The 19,231-nt window shown below is 37.4% G+C and overlaps 1 protein-coding gene across 1 annotated transcript in view; it reads right to left on the bottom strand.

The window, feature by feature from the left end:
* Positions 1 to 18,884, bottom strand: part of LOC134240992 (uncharacterized) — a gene marked incomplete at its 3' end in the record, with an annotated part of 34,664 nt that extends 15,780 nt beyond the window's left edge. Inside the window, exons 1-3 of the mRNA XM_062723086.1 lie at positions 18,748 to 18,884; positions 6,941 to 7,126; positions 6,038 to 6,181 (exon numbers count right to left, since the gene is read on the bottom strand). Coding sequence (XP_062579070.1) covers positions 6,038 to 6,181; positions 6,941 to 7,126; positions 18,748 to 18,847 — 430 coding nt within the window. The remainder of the gene's footprint in view (positions 1 to 6,037; positions 6,182 to 6,940; positions 7,127 to 18,747) is intronic.
* Positions 18,885 to 19,231: the final 347 nt, after the last annotated feature.

Here is a 19,231-nt window from a genome sequence, read left to right as displayed (position 1 = left end):
GATGTATAACTTACCAGTATTATCATCCCTTCTCTCTTTGGTTTAGGTGAGATGTATAACTTTCCAGTATTATCTCCCCTTCTCTCTTTGGTTTAGGTGAGATGTATAACTTACCAGTATTATCTCCCCTTCTCTCTTTGGTTTAGGTGAGATGTATAACTTACCAGTATTATCCCCCCTTCTCTCTTTGGTTTAGGTGAGATGTATAACTTACCAGTATTATCTCCCCTTCTCTCTTTGGTTTAGGTGTGATGTATAACTTACCAGTGTTATCTCCCCCTCTCTCTTTGGTTTAGGTGAGATGTATAACTTACCAGTATTATCTCCCCTTCTCTCTTTGGTTTAGGTGAGATGTATAACTTACCAGTATTATCTCCCCTTCTCTCTTTGGTTTAGGTGAGATGTATAACTTACCAGTATTATCTCCCCTTCTCCCTTTGGTTTAGGTGAAATGTATAACTTACCAGTATTATCTCCCCCTCTCTCTTTGGTTTAGGTGAGATGTATAACTTACCTGTATTATCTCCCCTTCTCTCTTTGGTTTAGGTGAGATGTATAACTTACCAGTATTATCCCCCCTTCTCTCTTTGGTTTAGGTGAGATGTATAACTTACCAGTATTATCTCCCCTTCTCTCTTTGGTTTAGGTGAGATGTATAACTTACCAGTATTATCTCCCCTTCTCTCTTTGGTTTAGGTGAGATGTATAACTTACCAGTATTATCTCCCCTTCTCTCTTGGGTTTAGGTGAGATGTATAACTTACCAGTATTATCCCCCCTTCTCTCTTTGGTTTAGGTGAGATGTATAACTTACCAGTATTATCTCCCCTTCTCTCTTTGGTTTAGGTGAGATGTATAACTTACCAGTATTATCTCCCCTTCTCTCTTTGGTTTAGGTGAGATGTATAACTTACCAGTATTATCTCCCCTTCTCTCTTTGGTTTAGGTGAGATGTATAACTTACCAGTATTATCTCCCCTTCTCTCTTTGGTTTAGGTGAGGAGATGTATAACTTACCAGTATTATCTCCCCTTCTCTCTTTGGTTTAGGTGAGATGTATAACTTACCAGTATTATCTCCCCTTCTCTCTTTGGTTTAGGTGAGATGTATAACTTACCAGTATTATCTCCCCTTCTCTCTTTGGTTTAGGTGAGATGTATAACTTACCAGTATTATCTCCCCTTCTCTCTTTGGTTTAGGTGAGATGTATAACTTACCAGTATTATCTCCCCTTCTCTCTTTGGTTTAGGTGAGATGTATAACTTACCAGTATTATCTCCCCTTCTCTCTTTGGTTTAGGTGAGATGTATAACTTACCAGTATTATCTCCCCTTCTCTCTTGGGTTTAGGTGAGATGTATAACTTACCAGTATTATCTCCCCTTCTCTCTTTGGTTTAGGTGAGATGTATAACTTACCAGTATTATCTCCCCTTCTCTCTTTGGTTTAGGTGAGATGTATAACTTACCAGTATTATCTCCCCTTCTCTCTTTGGTTTAGGTGAGATGTATAACTTACCAGTATTATCTCCCCTTCTCTCTTTGGTTTAGGTGAGATGTATAACTTACCAGTATTATCTCCCCTTCTCTCTTTGGTTTAGGTGAGATGTATAACTTACCAGTATTATCTCCCCTTCTCTCTTTGGTTTAGGTGAGATGTATAACTTACCAGTATTATCTCCCCTTCTCTCTTTGGTTTAGGTGAGATGTATAACTTACCAGTATTATCTCCCCTTCTCTCTTTGGTTTAGGTGAGATGTATAACTTACCAGTATTATCTCCCCTTCTCTCTTTGGTTTAGGTGAGATGTATAACTTACCAGTATTATCTCCCCCTTCTCTCTTTGGTTTAGGTGAGATGTATAACTTACCAGTATTATCTCCCCCTCTCTCTTTGGTTTAGGTGAGATGTATAACTTACCAGTATTATCTCCCCTTCTCTCTTTGGTTTAGGTGAGATGTATAACTTACCAGTATTATCTCCCCCTTCTCTCTTTGGTTTAGGTGAGGAGATGTATAACTTACCAGTATTATCTCCCCTTCTCTCTTTGGTTTAGGTGAGATGTATAACTTACCAGTATTATCTCCCCTTCTCTCTTTGGTTTAGGTGAGATGTATAACTTACCAGTATTATCTCCCCTTCTCTCTTTGGTTTAGGTGAGATGTATAACTTACCAGTATTATCTCCCCTTCTCTCTTTGGTTTAGGTGAGATGTATAACTTACCAGTATTATCTCCCCTTCTCTCTTTGGTTTAGGTGAGATGTATAACTTACCAGTATTATCTCCCCTTCTCTCTTTGGTTTAGGTGAGATGTATAACTTACCAGTATTATCTCCCCTTCTCTCTTTGGTTTAGGTGAGATGTATAACTTACCAGTATTATCTCCCCTTCTCTCTTTGGTTTAGGTGAGATGTATAACTTACCAGTATTATCTCCCCTTCTCTCTTTGGTTTAGGTGAGATGTATAACTTACCAGTATTATCTCCCCTTCTCTCTTTGGTTTAGGTGAGATGTATAACTTACCAGTATTATCTCCCCTTCTCTCTTTGGTTTAGGTGAGATGTATAACTTACCAGTATTATCTCCCCTTCTCTCTTTGGTTTAGGTGAGATGTATAACTTACCAGTATTATCTCCCCTTCTCTCTTTGGTTTAGGTGAGATGTATAACTTACCAGTATTATCCCCCCTTCTCTCTTTGGTTTAGGTGAGATGTATAACTTACCAGTATTATCTCTTCTTCTCTCTTTGGTTTAGGTGAGATGTATAACTTACCAGTATTATCTCCCCTTCTCTCTTTGGTTTAGGTGAGATGTATAACTTACCAGTATTATCTCCCCTTCTCTCTTTGGTTTAGGTGAGATGTATAACTTACCAGTATTATCTCCCCTTCTCTCTTTGGTTTAGGTGAGATGTATAACTTACCAGTATTATCTCCCCTTCTCTCTTTGGTTTAGGTGAGATGTATAACTTACCAGTATTATCTCCCCTTCTCTCTTTGGTTTAGGTGAGATGTATAACTTACCAGTATTATCTCCCCTTCTCTCTTTGGTTTAGGTGAGATGTATAACTTACCAGTATTATCTCCCCTTCTCTCTTTGGTTTAGGTGAGATGTATAACTTACCAGTATTATCTCCCCTTCTCTCTTTGGTTTAGGTGAGATGTATAACTTACCAGTATTATCTCCCCTTCTCTCTTTGGTTTAGGTGAGATGTATAACTTACCAGTATTATCTCCCCTTCTCTCTTTGGTTTAGGTGAGATGTATAACTTACCAGTATTATCTCCCCTTCTCTCTTTGGTTTAGGTGAGATGTATAACTTACCAGTATTATCTCCCCTTCTCTCTTTGGTTTAGGTGAGATGTATAACTTACCAGTATTATCTCCCCTTCTCTCTTTGGTTTAGGTGAGATGTATAACTTACCAGTATTATCTCCCCTTCTCTCTTTGGTTTAGGTGAGATGTATAACTTACCAGTATTATCTCCCCTTCTCTCTTTGGTTTAGGTGAGATGTATAACTTACCTGTATTATCTCCCCTTCTCTCTTTGGTTTAGGTGAGATGTATAACTTACCAGTATTATCTCCCCTTCTCTCTTTGGTTTAGGTGAGATGTATAACTTACCAGTATTATTCCCCCTTCTCTCTATGGTTTAGGTGAGATGTATAACTTACCAGTATTATCTCCCCTTCTCTCTTTGGTTTAGGTGAGATGTATAACTTACCAGTATTATCTCCCCTTCTCTCTTTGGTTTAGGTGAGATGTATAACTTACCAGTATTATCTCCCCTTCTCTCTTTGGTTTAGGTGAGATGTATAACTTACCAGTATTATCTCCCCTTCTCTCTTTGGTTTAGGTGAGATGTATAACTTACCAGTATTATCTCCCCTTCTCTCTTTGGTTTAGGTGAGATGTATAACTTACCAGTATTATCTCCCCTTCTCTCTTTGTTTTAGGTGAGATGTATAACTTACCAGTATTATCTCCCCTTCTCTCTTTGGTTTAGGTGAGATGTATAACTTACCAGTATTATCTCCCCTTCTCTCTTTGGTTTAGGTGAGATGTATAACTTACCAGTATTATCTCCCCTTCTCTCTTTGGTTTAGGTGAGATGTATAACTTACCAGTATTATCTCCCCTTCTCTCTTTGGTTTAGGTGAGATGTGTAACTTACCAGTATTATCCCCCCTTCTCTCTTTGGTTTAGGTGAGATGTATAACTTACCAGTATTATCTCCCCTTCTCTCTTTGGTTTAGGTGAGATGTATAACTTACCAGTATTATCTCCCCTTCTCTCTTTGGTTTAGGTGAGATGTATGTGTATAACTTACCAGTATTATCTCCCCTTCTCTCTTTGGTTTAGGTGAGATGTATAACTTACCAGTATTATCTCCCCTTCTCTCTTTGGTTTAGGTGAGATGTATAACTTACCAGTATTATCTCCCCTTCTCTCTTTGGTTTAGGTGAGATGTATAACTTACCAGTATTATCTCCCCTTCTCTCTTTGGTTTAGGTGAGATGTATAACTTACCAGTATTATCTCCCCTTCTCTCTTTGGTTTAGGTGAGATGTATAACTTACCAGTATTATCTCCCCTTCTCTCTTTGGTTTAGGTGAGATGTATAACTTACCAGTATTATCTCCCCTTCTCTCTTTGGTTTAGGTGAGATGTATAACTTACCAGTATTATCTCCCCTTCTCTCTTTGGTTTAGGTGAGATGTATAACTTACCAGTATTATCTCCCCTTCTCTCTTTGGTTTGGGTGAGGAGATGTATAACTTACCAGTATTATCTCCCCTTCTCTCTTTGGTTTAGGTGAGATGTATAACTTACCAGTATTATCTCCCCTTCTCTCTTTGGTTTAGGTGAGATGTATAACTTACCAGTATTATCTCCCCTTCTCTCTTTGGTTTAGGTGAGATGTATAACTTTCCAGTATTATCTCCCCTTCTCTCTTTGGTTTAGGTGAGATGTATAACTTACCAGTATTATCTCCCCTTCTCTCTTTTTAGGTTTAGGTGTGATGTATAACTTACCAGTATTATCTCCCCTTCTCTCTTTGGTTTAGGTGAGATGTATAACTTACCAGTATTATCTCCCCTTCTCTCTTTGGTTTAGGTGAGATGTATAACTTACCAGTATTATGTCCCCTTCTCTCTTTGGTTTAGGTGAGGAGATGTATAACTTACCAGTATTATCTCCCCTTCTCTCTTTGGTTTAGGTGAGATGTATAACTTACCAGTATTATCTCCCCTTCTCTTTTTGGTTTAGGTGAGATGTATAACTTACCAGTATTATTTCCCCTTCTCTCTTTGGTTTAGATGAGATGTATAACTTACCAGTATTATCTCCCCTTCTCTCTTTGGTTTAGGTGAGATGTATAACTTACCAGTATTATCTCCCCTTCTCTCTTTGGTTTAGGTGAGATGTATAACTTACCAGTATTATCTCCCCCTTCTCTCTTTGGTTTAGGTGAGATGTATAACTTACCAGTATTATCTCCCCTTCTCTCTTTGGTTTAGGTGAGATGTATAACTTACCAGTAATATCTCCCCTTCTCTCTTTGGTTTAGGTGAGATGTATAACTTACCAGTATTATCTCCCCTTCTCTCTTTGGTTTAGGTGAGATGTATAACTTACCAGTATTATCTCCCCTTCTCTCTTTGGTTTAGGTGAGGAGATGTATAACTTACCAGTATTATCTCCCCTTCTCTCTTGGGTTTAGGTGAGATGTATAACTTACCAGTATTATCTCCCCTTCTCTCTTGGGTTTAGGTGAGATGTATAACTTACCAGTATTATCTCCCCTTCTCTCTTTGGTTTAGGTGAGATGTATAACTTACCAGTATTATCCCCCGTTCTCTCTTTGGTTTAGGTGAGATGTATAACTTACCAGTATTATCTCCCCTTCTCTCTTTGGTTTAGGTGAGATGTATAACTTACCAGTATTATCCCCCCTTCTCTCTTTGGTTTAGGTGAGATGTATAACTTACCAGTATTATCTCCCCTTCTCTCTTTGGTTTAGGTGAGATGTATAACTTACCAGTATTATCTCCCCTTCTCTCTTTGGTTTAGGTGGGGGTGAGGACTTGACTGTGATCCCTGGGGTAGGGGGTAGTTTACAGCTTGGGACACCTCCCTGATATATCCTAAGAGTCCTGTCTGCCACCTCTATAGGGACACCTAAAAATAAACTTCAACATATCACCAAGCTCACAAGAGTTAAGGACACCTAAAAATAAACTTCCCTTTTACAATATATCACTAAGCACACACGAGTTACGGACACCTAAAAATAAACTTCAACATATCACTGAGCTCACAAGAGTTACAGACACCTAAAAATAAACTTCAACATATCACCAAGCTCACAAGAGTTACAGACACCTAAAAATAAACTTCTCTTTTACCACTTATCACTGAGCTCACACGAGTTACAGACACCTATAAATAAACTTCAACATAGCACCAAGCTCACAAGAGGACACCTAAAAATAAACTTCAACATATCACCAAGCTCACAAGAGTTAAGGACACCTAAAAATAAACTTCAACATAGCACCAAGCTCACAAGAGTTATAAGGTTCAACAGTTCGGAGAGAATACTAGACAAGACAAATAAGGTAATCTATGCTTTGTTTGTTTTAGGACTGATTTCAGAATTGTACCTGCTTTACTTATCACTCCTCTTTCTGAGATTTGGGCTGATAATAATTCATCAACTGTTGATTTCTCCTTTTTACTGACATTTTCAGTATACTCACAACTTATGAGGTTGATTTCTGCCGTGACGTCCCCTGGCTGTTAATCATACAGTCTACTCACCACTTATGAGATTAATTCCCCCTATGAGGCCCCCACTGTTAATCATACAGTCTACTCACCACTTATGAGATTAATTCCTCCGTGACGCCCCCACTGTTAATCATACAGTCTACTCACCACTTATGAGGTTGATTTCCCCCGTGAGGTCCTCACTATCTATAGTACAGATGAGGTCAAGGTTGGCTGGGGCCAGTACCATGCCCCCATTCTCAGTGAGGGTGAGCTGTAACAGGGAGACACAAATCCCAACAGCACTGCTGTTATCAGTGGGAACCGCCCGAATGTTACCGTCTACACCAAGACCTGTGAATCAAACAAAGACGGTTTCTTAATTTTACAAATTAACAGCTTTGTATTTTTTCCCTGGTTTTATTGTGAGGCCCTAGTTCTTCATTTTACAAATTAAAAGCTTAATTTGTATTATGCTTTTAATTTGTATTATTTCCCTGGTTTTATTGTGAGGCCCTAGTTCTTAGTTTTACAAATTAACAGCTTTGTTTTATTTCCCTGGTTTTATTGTGAGGCCCCATTGAGTAAGCCAAGGGTAAATCTGACACTAGAATTTAATATAAGACTGTGCAGGGTCAAACCTAATATGATGAAAATGCAGATAGTAATTGTTCCTTTATCAAGTGCTTTCACTGCATCACTGTAGACATGGAACAACCTTCACTGATTAACAGTAGACATTGGAAGGATAATAATTACATGCATAAAGATCCCTTATGCACTGGCAGATTTAGAGGGGCGGGCCAGTTTTGTGTCCAAAAAATACACAAAATTGGATAAATCAGTGGCTTTTTGGTGTGGTTGAGAATCCCTACTCTGACCCCTAACTGGTCAGGCCCCCCTTTTCAAGATTTCTGGATCCACCACAGCTTATGTACTGCTTCAGTCCTATTTACTATACATTGGTCAAATTAACAGCATTTAAGGTATACCTTTACTTAGTAGACTAAAAATTCCACTGATAAGAACGAAAAACCACCTATTGCATATTGTACACCTATGATTCTTGTGTTGAATTTCAATTTCAAATAACTAGGTCAATGACCTCGTTTTCATGCTAGGGACCCCTGAATATTTCTCGGGAAATACCTCAATTTTTCACACTTTGACCAATTTTTTCTTCACTAACAAAATATTACAAGCAACAAAACTCTTTAAATAATGAAATATTATAGCAATGGAACAAAGTTGCTCTATATAAAGAAATGAGTAGAGTTTGGGCCATAAATGTGATAATTTTTACAGTCCGAATTTCCTCTGTCATATTTATATTTTTGCCTATTTTTAATCAAATATTGCAAAAATCTGACTGATAAGAACTCTTAATTATTTATAGTCTCTAGCTACTTTTGTTACCCTCATTCTCATGGTATTAATATTATATTGGGTCAATGATCAAATTATTAAGATATGTTGACTGCAGTGGTTTTTGTACATGTTTTTTGAATTTCTTTATTTCATAGCATTCGTTTATTTGAAATAATTTATGTGCTTAAACACAATTAAAATTTGAAAAATGACATCTTAAAATACATGTAACCTTTACTTAGTGATTAATATTGCAAGAAATAAAAATTTTGAAAAAATTGAAAAATTACAAATTTAGTCCGAATTTCCTCTGCATAGCAATACATTGAGATTTGTTCCTGTATATTTTCTTCAAGTACTTACATATTAATTTTTTCTAATTTATATTGAGATAAAACTTAGTTATTTCATCCATTTAGAAAACTTTTTGATTCAATATATTATACTTTATAAAATTTCCTCTCTGATTTCTGAAACCTGAGTAAACGTCATCCTTAACATTAAATAAGCCGGACAAGTGTGATGTCTCCAGATAAGTCCAAAACTATTGAATGGGAAGAAAAACAACACACAATCAATTAGCTGTGACAACTATTGAATCAGAATGGAAAATAAAACAACACACAATCAATTAGCTGTAACAACTATTGAATCAGAATGGAAAATAAAACAACACACAATCAATTAGCTGTGACAACTATTGAATCAGAATGGAAAATAAAACAACACACAATCAATTAGCTGTGACAACTATTGAATCAGAATGGAAAATAAAACAACACACAATCAATTAGCTGTGACAACTATTGAATCAGAATGGAAAATAAAACAACACACAATCAATTAGCTGTGACAACTATTGAATCAGAATGGAAAATAAAACAACACACAATCAATTAGCTGTAACAACTATTGAATCAGAATGGGAAATAAAACAACACACAATCAATTAGCTGTAACAACTATTGAATCAGAATGGAAAATAAAACAACACACAATCAATTAGCTGTGACAACTATTGAATCAGAATGGAAAATAAAACAACACACAATCAATTAGCTGTGACAACTATTGAATCAGAATGGAAAACAAAACAACACACAATCAATTAGCTGTAACAACTATTGAATCAGAATGGAAAACAAAACAACACACAATCAATTAGCTGTGACAACTATTGAATCAGAATGGAAAATAAAACAACACACAATCAATTAGCTGTAACAACTATTGAATCAGAATGGAAAATAAAACAACACACAATCAATTAGCTGTGACAACTACTATATTTAGTATTGAATGGGAAATAAAACAACACACAATCAATTAGCTGTAACAACTATTGAATCAGAATGGAAAATAAAACAACACACAATCAATTAGCTGTAACAACTATTGAATCAGAATGGAAAATAAAACAACACACAATCAATTAGCTGTAACAACTATTGAATCAGAATGGAAAATAAAACAACACACAATCAATTAGCTGTGACAACAACTACTATATTTAGTATTGAATGGGAAGTAAAACAACACACAATCAGTTAGCTGTAACAACTATTGAATGGAAGTAAAACAACACACAATCAGTTAGCTGTGACAACTATTGAATGGGAAGTAAAACAACACACAATCAATTAGCTGTGACAACTATTGAAAGGGAAGTAAAACAACACACAATCAATTAGCTGTGACAACTACCGTTACTACATTTAGTATTTTGTCTATGTCAGTTCAATCATTTAAAGAATGAAGCTTATTTTAACTCATGTTATATGATATGACATAACTTTGGGTAGTTTAAACTTCGCGGTTTATAAAGAAGCGTAATATTGTCTCAATAAAGGATCAAACATAAAACGCTTCTCGGTTTATAAAAAGCGTAAACTACCCCTTGTTATGTTATATTATATAACATAAGTTGAAATAAGCTTTATTCCTTATACATGTTGTAATTTAATTGAAGTGTAGACAATAAGAGACATTTTTTCCTCCAAAAAAAGTCTTCAACTTTAGTGTATTTTAAAAGTAATGTCCAGTGATGTACATGATGTAATACTTTCTTGACGTAACTCATTGTGTCATCATGGTCATAGGCAACTCATGTTATACGAAATGGATTAAATCTTTTTTTCCAATCAAATGACCTGTTACAACTAAAATTAAATTATTTGCTAAAATCAAAAACATTTTGTACAACAGTTACACTCAAGTATCTCATTCTCAAACAACAATAACTCGAATACCATGGATATATCAAAGTGAGATGGAAGTCTAAAACACTTTTTATGCCCCCCGTAATTGAATATTCATGGGTATATAGTTTTTGCCCTGTCTGTCTGTTTGTCTACAAAAAAATTTAACCTTGCTCACAACTTTTGAGTAGGTTGAGCTATGGCTTTCTTTGGGTACACCAAATTTGACCTCTTGAATTGACCTTGGAATTTTACCCACATTTACAAAAAATATTACACTTTAACCTTGGTCATAACTTTTGAACAGTTGGTGCTAGGGCTTTTCATTTTGACAAGACCATTCCGTGGGTATAAGTATTTTTTACTCTGTCCTTAAGAATTTGACCGGCATGCAAAACATTAATGTAAAATGAAGATTTAGGATTTAGACACTCAATTTTTTCTTTGCTTGAACAGTTACCATATTCTTGATATTAAATTTTATGGTTATAAAAGAACAAATTAATTAGGTGTACTTAGCATGCTTAGGTTATTGCAACAGTGATATTTTCCATCCTAAGTACTCTTAATAATCTGGTATTCATACCTTCAAGAACCTATACTAACATGACTATATAAGCTGTAACCTTTTTCATAACATAAGGAAACAATTATTTCAATGTTTGTGTGATTAAAGTCCATTCTAACTTGTAGATATTAAACATTGTTAAACATTTCCTTTTACAGAAGGTTTTTATCAATTTCTTCCTGTTTCTGTCAGAATTTCCTGCTTATTAAATGCTAGAGACACTGTGTTTGTATATATTATTTTAAAATATTTACATTTGCAAATGTTTTCCTTTATATAACACTACTGAAAGCAATGCATATCTATAACTGTATAAATACAGGTATGGGGTTGGGTTTGAAAAATAACACATTCGTGTCACAAAGTCACAATCGGCTAATAGGAAGTATGAATAAGTAACAAATATAAATATAAGTAATAACGTATCATTTTAAAACATCTATCCGGCTATAAATACGGGTTGGTAACTTGGTACGAGATTAAATTCATCATAAAGCCCTTCGGGCTCACAGAACATTAACTGGCAAGATTGGAAATATGCAGCTTACATCATTTCTATCTGCTAAAATAAAAAATTTCAATAATAGACAATGAAATGAGTGGGTACAATTCGATGCGGATGGACGAGAAAAAATTGGATTGAAATTCTAGTTTAAAGTTTATTTTCATGAAATAAAGAAAAAAAATTGTTATCATGGTTATTGTGGAAATATTTCTTTTACCATTATCATGATTATCATTATCAATATTATTATCATGATTATTATGTGATTTGAATCATTTGGTTCAATCATTTTTCAAGTCAGGTAACTACTTTAAGCTTGTCATTATGTTGCTGTTTCTTATATTAAAAAATATGAATAAATAGATTTTTTGTTAAATATAATTATTTAATCATTAGTTTTTATCCTACTGTGTACATGATCAATCAAAAACGATTTTAAACCAAAAAAAATCAGAACCGGCCAGAAAAATTATGGAACCGTGAGAGTCCTATGCAATTATTCCGAGAAAGTATGTTCTAGCTATCATTAAAATGATATTGTCATACAGACCCGGTTTAACGATAGAATTCATTTTGTGTATTGGCAATGTAGCAAAATAAACACAGGCGATAACTCAAACTCAGTGCATTTACCAAAAGAAGGATTCAATCTCAAAGTTCGTAAAACAATACAAAATAATAGCAGAGCAAACACGGACCCCCGAAGCATCAGAGGTGGGAGGAGTAGTAGGCATCCCCTGCCGACCGGTCACATCCGCTGTGTGCTCCTTGTCATGGCCAGGAAACAACGAAAAAAATCCATCGTAATTCAGTGTATAAATAATAGACTTACAATTGGTATGAAAAATGTCCGTCAGCATTTGACTCAGTGATAAATTGTATTTGCTGACCAGGTCATTATATCGACCAAAGAACTTACAAAATGATGACTTTAAACGAGACTGTTGATATTCCTGTTTCATCAACTTGTTTGTCAATAATTAACCTTGTTTAGAAATTGTTCATAGGTAGAGCATGCTCTTGCATATTGAATCAACTGAGATATATACACTCTGTATGCAGGTGACAAAGGTATATTGCTGCATAAGTAGGGAAGTTAACGATAGAAAAGTTAAAGCCATCACATAAAACAATCCATAGAGTTATTAATGTCAAAATGGCGTGTAAATTTGAAGCAAGAAAAACGTTGAGAAATTAAGTTTAAGTTTTGCCATTTTATCATTATGGATTATTTTTTAATTAGGATAAAAATCATATATATATATAATCTCAAAAAGGTTTGCTATAATTAATTAGGTCGTTAGTTATTTCCAGTGTATTTTATTCTGTATTCTTCAAAATCATTTGGTGGTGGATCCGCTCTGATATGCTACGGGACAAATTCTAATTGTGGTGCGGGGCTAAGAGCTTGTCCTGACCCAGGAAACAGTCAGATTATTCAAACTAAATTGTTCCCAACATATTTAAATGCCTTTGCTACAAAAATATATATCGAGTTAATAAATGCCATGTACAGTAAGGCGATCAACCTGATATATTTCTGTGTGTAGTCACTAAACAATCCAATTTTACCGTGCTGTACAAAAGCCTTATAAGTTAACAGCTGTGAGTTTTTGAAGCCCTTTGTTCCCCAGGAACCAAAAGAAACCACGCCAATATGGAAAACACCAAAAGCCGTACAAACAAATCAAAACCTTTATCTAGTTGGTTACAACGTGTGGATGAACTCAATACACAGAGAAAAACAGTTCGTACACAAATTCAACATTTTAGATAAATCGTTCCTAAATGATTCGTGATACAACACAACATAACATAATGGCGCAACCTCCTTTTGCTTCCTTTAAGAATAAAAAAAACTGCACAAAAATTAACACTATTACATGTACTAAGAATGACAAATATTCGATTTGAACTTAAACTAATAAATCACATAAACAGCAATGAATTCATTCATGAAACGATGTAGTCTTGTAGATATTTGGGCGGACGACGGTCACGAACGGGTCGTTGAGATGGTGATTCTGATTGTTGAGGTGTGACATCCTCAGTGTGGTCTTCTGGAGCAGGAATTATATCTGTAGAGTGACATTCAGTTGGGTCAATAACATTGCTGGGTGGTACAGATAAAAGCGGCGGTATTTCAATGGAATCTTTTGACGGTTCCTGCAATACTTTTGTTATGTCATGGTTTTCATGAGCGCTGTCCTGGGAATCTTCAGCTTCTTCGGAATCATCAAACTCAGATTGAATAGGTGATTTGGACTGAGATATCTCACATGGTACACGATAACATTCCACTAGTTTAACTTTGTAAGAACAAGCACGCATTTGTCGTCCAGAGAATTTTTTAATATAACACCATTCTCCGTCAATTGCTGTAATTATGTAGCGGCTCCGAGCTTTAGACTTGTCACGATCGCAATAAAGGTAGACTAGATCTCCAACTTGGAGTGACAGGTGATGTTGGGTCTTGTTGCTTTTCCATTTGGATAGAGCGCTGGAAGAGTGGTTGGTTTCTTGAAGGGTTTGTTTGGATGTAATGGTATGGAGATCGCAAACAGGAATTTGTTCGTTGGTGTACTGACTTCGCTGAGTCCACAATTCACGTGCTGACAGTCCGGTGAATCTGATCCGTGAGTTTAGTCTGGCGACTGCTATTGTCAGCTTAAGTTCTGTCACAGGGCCTCCTCCTGGCTCCTGTCGTAGTATTTCTTCCTCCAACTCTTCTATGGCTTTTTCAGCTACAGGGTTTTTGTTCTGATTTTTAACTCTACCTATTTCTATAGAGATGCGGTATTTTATTAAAGTATCATCATCCTGAAGGGCCACGAATCCAGGAGCAGGATCTACTCGAATAACAGCCGGAGGACCATCTAAAGGGCGTAACTCAAGGGCAAGACGGAGAATACCTTCCCGTAATGTATCTCGTTTCTCATCATTGATAAGGCATGCAACAGTGTATGATGTCACACATTCTCTCAATAGAAGGATGAGCTGACGGTTACGCTTAAGAACATCAGCAGCGAACTTTATGCCGAGTGCTTCAGTTGGTTCTTCAGAGGACTGAGGAACAAGTTGATCAGGAAACTTTTTCAGGGAGGCACAAACATGGCATGACTCGCAGACGTTTTCAATGGCCTTTGCCAGGTCAAGGGCATAAAAATGTCGTTTCATGACAAGATTCATCTGATTACGGGTAGGGTGATCAAGTGTGACATGTAGTGCAGTCAGTAATCCCTCTAACACAGTTCTTGGCACAATGATCAATTCTGTAGTAGGTTGAAATGGGTTAGGACGACGTACAACTAAAAGACCATCTCTAGCGATGCTGGCAACACTAAGGTAACGTTTGACATCTCTAATGTTGGTTAGTTTTCTAGATGGACGGGTTCCTTGTTTAAGGTGTGCATGTGTTCTTCGCAGATCAGCACACTCTGACTGAATGGAGAGCCAAGCTGAGCGTGTTGTGAAAGGTAGGTTGACTTTGCTGTTAAGTACATCTTGTAAGCAAACAGACCGTACAACAGAGTCTTCTGTTTGAGCAATGAAACTGCAGATCTGGCACCTAGGTTCAGAACACTCTGGAGCATTGCGACTTGCAAAATCTGAGGGGACATTTGCTGACCCAGCAAGGTGTTGGATGGAAGTGCGATACGACTAGCTACAGACAGAAAAGATGTGACTCTTGGACTTGACGAGAACTCGCCCCGGCGAAGTTTTTCAAAGGCTTCTACGCACGGTTTGCTATCGGTGAGTACATGAGTCTGTTTTGTTGATTGGATTAAGAAGGGACTGAAGTGTTTAATAGCCGCGGCAATACACAAAGCTTCAATCTCACAAGGAAGCCATGTTACCTGATGCTTTCTCAATTTTGCACTAAAGAATCCTGCGAGATTCAGTTTTCCATCGCGCATAGCATACATAGTGGCGCCTAGTCCTCTCTTACTCACTGAGCCATCAGTAACAACCCACAGTTCATCAGATGGTATAGGTAAGATAATGGTCTTGTTTGAGGACAGTTTCTCCTGAGCATTGGTAAAATGTTCCCGCAATTCATCAGTCCACGGCACTTTGTCTTTTGACTGCATTCCTCCTATTGAGTTCTCCAGTGGAGTAAGAATGTCTGAACAATTTGGAATCACCCGACCAAGAACTTTGTATGCTCTGAGAAAAGATCTAAGGGCTTTTACAGTTTCAGGAACACTACATGAAGATAAAGTGGACACCTTGTGTTTGCTGGCAGATATCTTTCCTTCTGTCCAGTTCCATCCAGGTATTGTGGTTGAGCGAGGGCATACTATGGTTTTTGTTGGAGACAAATGAAGTCCACTTTGTGCAAGGGACTTGAGTACACATTCCCAATTATGAAGTAATTCTTCCACTGTTTGTCCTCCACAATATAGGTCATCTGCTAGTTTTGCTACACAGCCCTCTTGTAAACTGTCACCAAGTACTCTGCACATGAGTTCTTCCAGAGCTGTTTCAGATCCAGGCATGCCCATTGCGCATCTGGTATACACACGTATTCCTCGATAGGGTGTTACAATTCCACAGTACTTTAAGGATGGTCTTGAAAGGGGAATCTGGTAGAATGCACTTGTCAAGTCAGAGACAATAATGTATTTCCATCGACCAATAGTGCGAAGTGTTGAATCGACATCTGGCATGAGCGACGGCTGTGGCTTACTGTAGCGTCCCACATCTTCAAAGGCTGTGACAAGTCTGTAGCCTCCGTTAGGTTTTTTGACAAGGAAGGAGGGGTTAAGGTATTCAACAGATATATTCACTTCTTCAGGTTTTCTAAGTACACCCAAGGATTCGAGTTCATCGCACTTTTGTTGCAATTCTTGTAATTTGTCTCTGGAATATTGTGGCAGCCTTCCTTTTCGTTGTGGGGGTTGGACAGGTCCCATGTTGATATGACACTCAAACTTGCCAGCCGCTCCGTTGTACCCTTTAAAATTAGGATCAAATACAGAGTCATAATTCTGAAGTAGCTTGTTAAATTTATGGCGATCAGTTGTTGTCAGAATGTTGTCCGGATCTACACTGACAGTATCTGAATTGAAATTTGATGATCCTGATGATCTGGAGGTGATGGGTATGGGATCTGTTGTAGACATGTAGTTTGTACGCTCATCCAAATCTGTGAACTCTGTAGAAGTATGGTGAAGTTGGCACAAGTGGTCGTTTTTGAGGATTAAGTGGGGTTCATTAGTGTCATTCAAGAGTCGAATTCTACCCCCTACAGCTTCGACTAAAGTTGGTTTAGGCCAGTTCAAGAGTGTGTTATGATGTACTCGTGGTTCCATTGAAAGAGTGGATTCGGGGTGTAGAGCATCAGGAATCTTGAGTTCTAGGTATGTTCCAGGCCAAACAACTGTTGTTTTTGGTTCTGCCCTAAGAATGAAGGCTTGAGCACGGCGTACATGACGGGGAGTTGTAGGACCGTCATCAGGTAGGTAATGAATAACAGTAGAATCCCTAATGGTTACTTGGTTTTTGGAGGGGCGTATGCCAATGTCATTGCACTTCATAAATGGCATCCCTGCCAAAATGTCGACATCTAATTCGTTGACAACTAGGGCATCAAGGTGAAGTATTTCACTGTCGCGTGATAGGGTTAAGTGTACTTCCCCAACACTGTCGAGTGGTGTCAAACCATCAGCTTGGAGAGCATTTTGTGATGTTCTTTTAATAGGAGCTCCAATAAACTCTGCAAATGCTGTCTTTATCATGCTTATTTCTGCACCAGAGTCAATAGTTAAATACACAGGATGATGCTCATAAAATACTTTGATTTGAGCTGATTTTGTAGTGCTAACACGGCGGGTTGAGGGTGTAAATGACTGATCACCATCGTCGAATATGAGATGCTCATGAATGTCATCTGGGGGCTCTTCATTGTCGGAGTCGTCTGCTTCCACCAGTCGTCTTGACTTGGTCATAAACCGTTTATCTCCCTCCGGCAGAAATTTGCATGTACTGAGAAAGTGGTCAAAACTGACCCGTCCTGCCTGTTTACATAATGGACACTCTCGTTTTACTGTTGGAGTGAGGGACTTCTTATTTGAAGTTTTTGTCTGTTTGATAAAGGCAGTGCGTAGGACTTTGGAGTCATGAGATGCATGAATTTCATCGAGTAAGGTATCAAGAGCTTGTGAAATTTCTGGTTTAATGGAAGCCAAAGTTTTGGAACGTAGTTCTGTGCCATATCGTTGCTTGACTAATGCAGGGAGGTCCTTATGTATAAGTCTCAACCAGGTGAGTATTACAAGATTCTCAAGTGTTGGAGAAAGTTCCTCATCTGCTTCCGGTATGTCACCATGGTGGCTGATGTTTCCATTAGGAGTAAGTGGATTGTCTTCAACAAAACTCATAAGGCGTTGATATAGATCCTCTGGTCTCTCTCCTGCCTCCAAATGAATGTTGTCGAAGTCCAAAAAGTGACTTCCGGTTGATTGGAATCCATAATGTTGTCTGATTGATTGCCATATTGCATTGACAAAAGTGGAGTTTTTCACAATAGTGTTTCTGGATACCACAGGGCAAAAGTTAGCTATCTGACCCAGCATCAGTTCAAGGTGAGTAACTTTCTGTGCTGCTGTGCGTTTGGCATTCTCAGCTACGTTTTCATCGTCATCTTCAAATCCTCTCAGGGGAGTTCCGGGTGTCTTTTTAAGCCAAGGGAACCCATTGACGAGGAACGGCGCAAAATTCGTATCTAGTGAAAGTGTATATTGGAGATTTTGGCGCCAAGCTTCGAACGAAGTAATAGTTTCATTCTTTGTTAATGGCCATTGTTTCGGTGCACGTGTTGTAGCCATGTCAATAGTTTCAGATGAGTTATGTGACGTTTGAGGTTTCTGATATGCACAGTTCGGGAATAACTGAGTTGTTTGTATGCACTTTTGCTTTGGCAATTGTGTTTACTCACATTCGCATGAATTAAAATTGTTGTCCGCTCTTCGGGATGTGGAATAACGTATACCGCTGCCACCACGCCAATATGGAAAACACCAAAAGCCGTACAAACAAATCAAAACCTTTATCTAGTTGGTTACAACGTGTGGATGAACTCAATACACAGAGAAAAACAGTTCGTACACAAATTCAACATTTTAGATAAATCGTTCCTAAATGATTCGTGATACAACACAACATAACATAATGGCGCCATGATGATGTGAATTCTACTTCATATAATTGTTTACCTATAAGGAAACTCACTGGGTCATTCAATAAATCCCCCCCCTCACTTGCCATCTACTGCGCCCTCCCTTTACGAAATTCCTTGATCCGCCACTGAAGTTCTACATCGTAAATTGTTTACCTATGAGGAGAACCTGTCCGCGTCCGTGGACCGTGACGATGAAATCATGCGTGACATCCCTAATCGTATACAAGTCTTTTGTTTTCCCTGCATCTGTCATTTTACCAACATTTCCTTCGTCTCGCTTCTCATTTTCCTCAAATCACTCACATGTTTGAAATTTCCCTTCTTTTGCTGAAAAGCTACTTTCATTTTCGTTGGCGGGAAATTTTCGAAATTTTAAAAACATAGGTCAATTCAGAAAATTTGCTTAAACTTACATTTTATCAAAAATATCTACTCTCTATTTATAAATTATCAAGGTTGCCAACTTCGTCTGCAAACCGAGAGGCACTGCCGAGAATTTTGGTTGAATTGTCCCATAAATCTAAACAAAGCCCTATAAAATCAACAACTCATATTGTAGATTGAATATTCTTTTCATTAACCACAAACTCTCATGAAGGTTAATGTACTTTAACAGTCGTTATTGTAACGTGGTTGA

Source organism: Saccostrea cucullata, unplaced genomic scaffold, assembly GCF_032062105.1.
Source record: "Saccostrea cucullata isolate Sc308-1 unplaced genomic scaffold, CSIRO_AGI_Scuc_v1 ctg7125, whole genome shotgun sequence".
Lineage (NCBI taxonomy): Eukaryota > Metazoa > Mollusca > Bivalvia > Ostreida > Ostreidae > Saccostrea > Saccostrea cuccullata.
The sequence above is the reverse complement of the archived record's forward strand: the minus strand, read 5'-3'. Positions and strand labels throughout refer to the sequence as shown.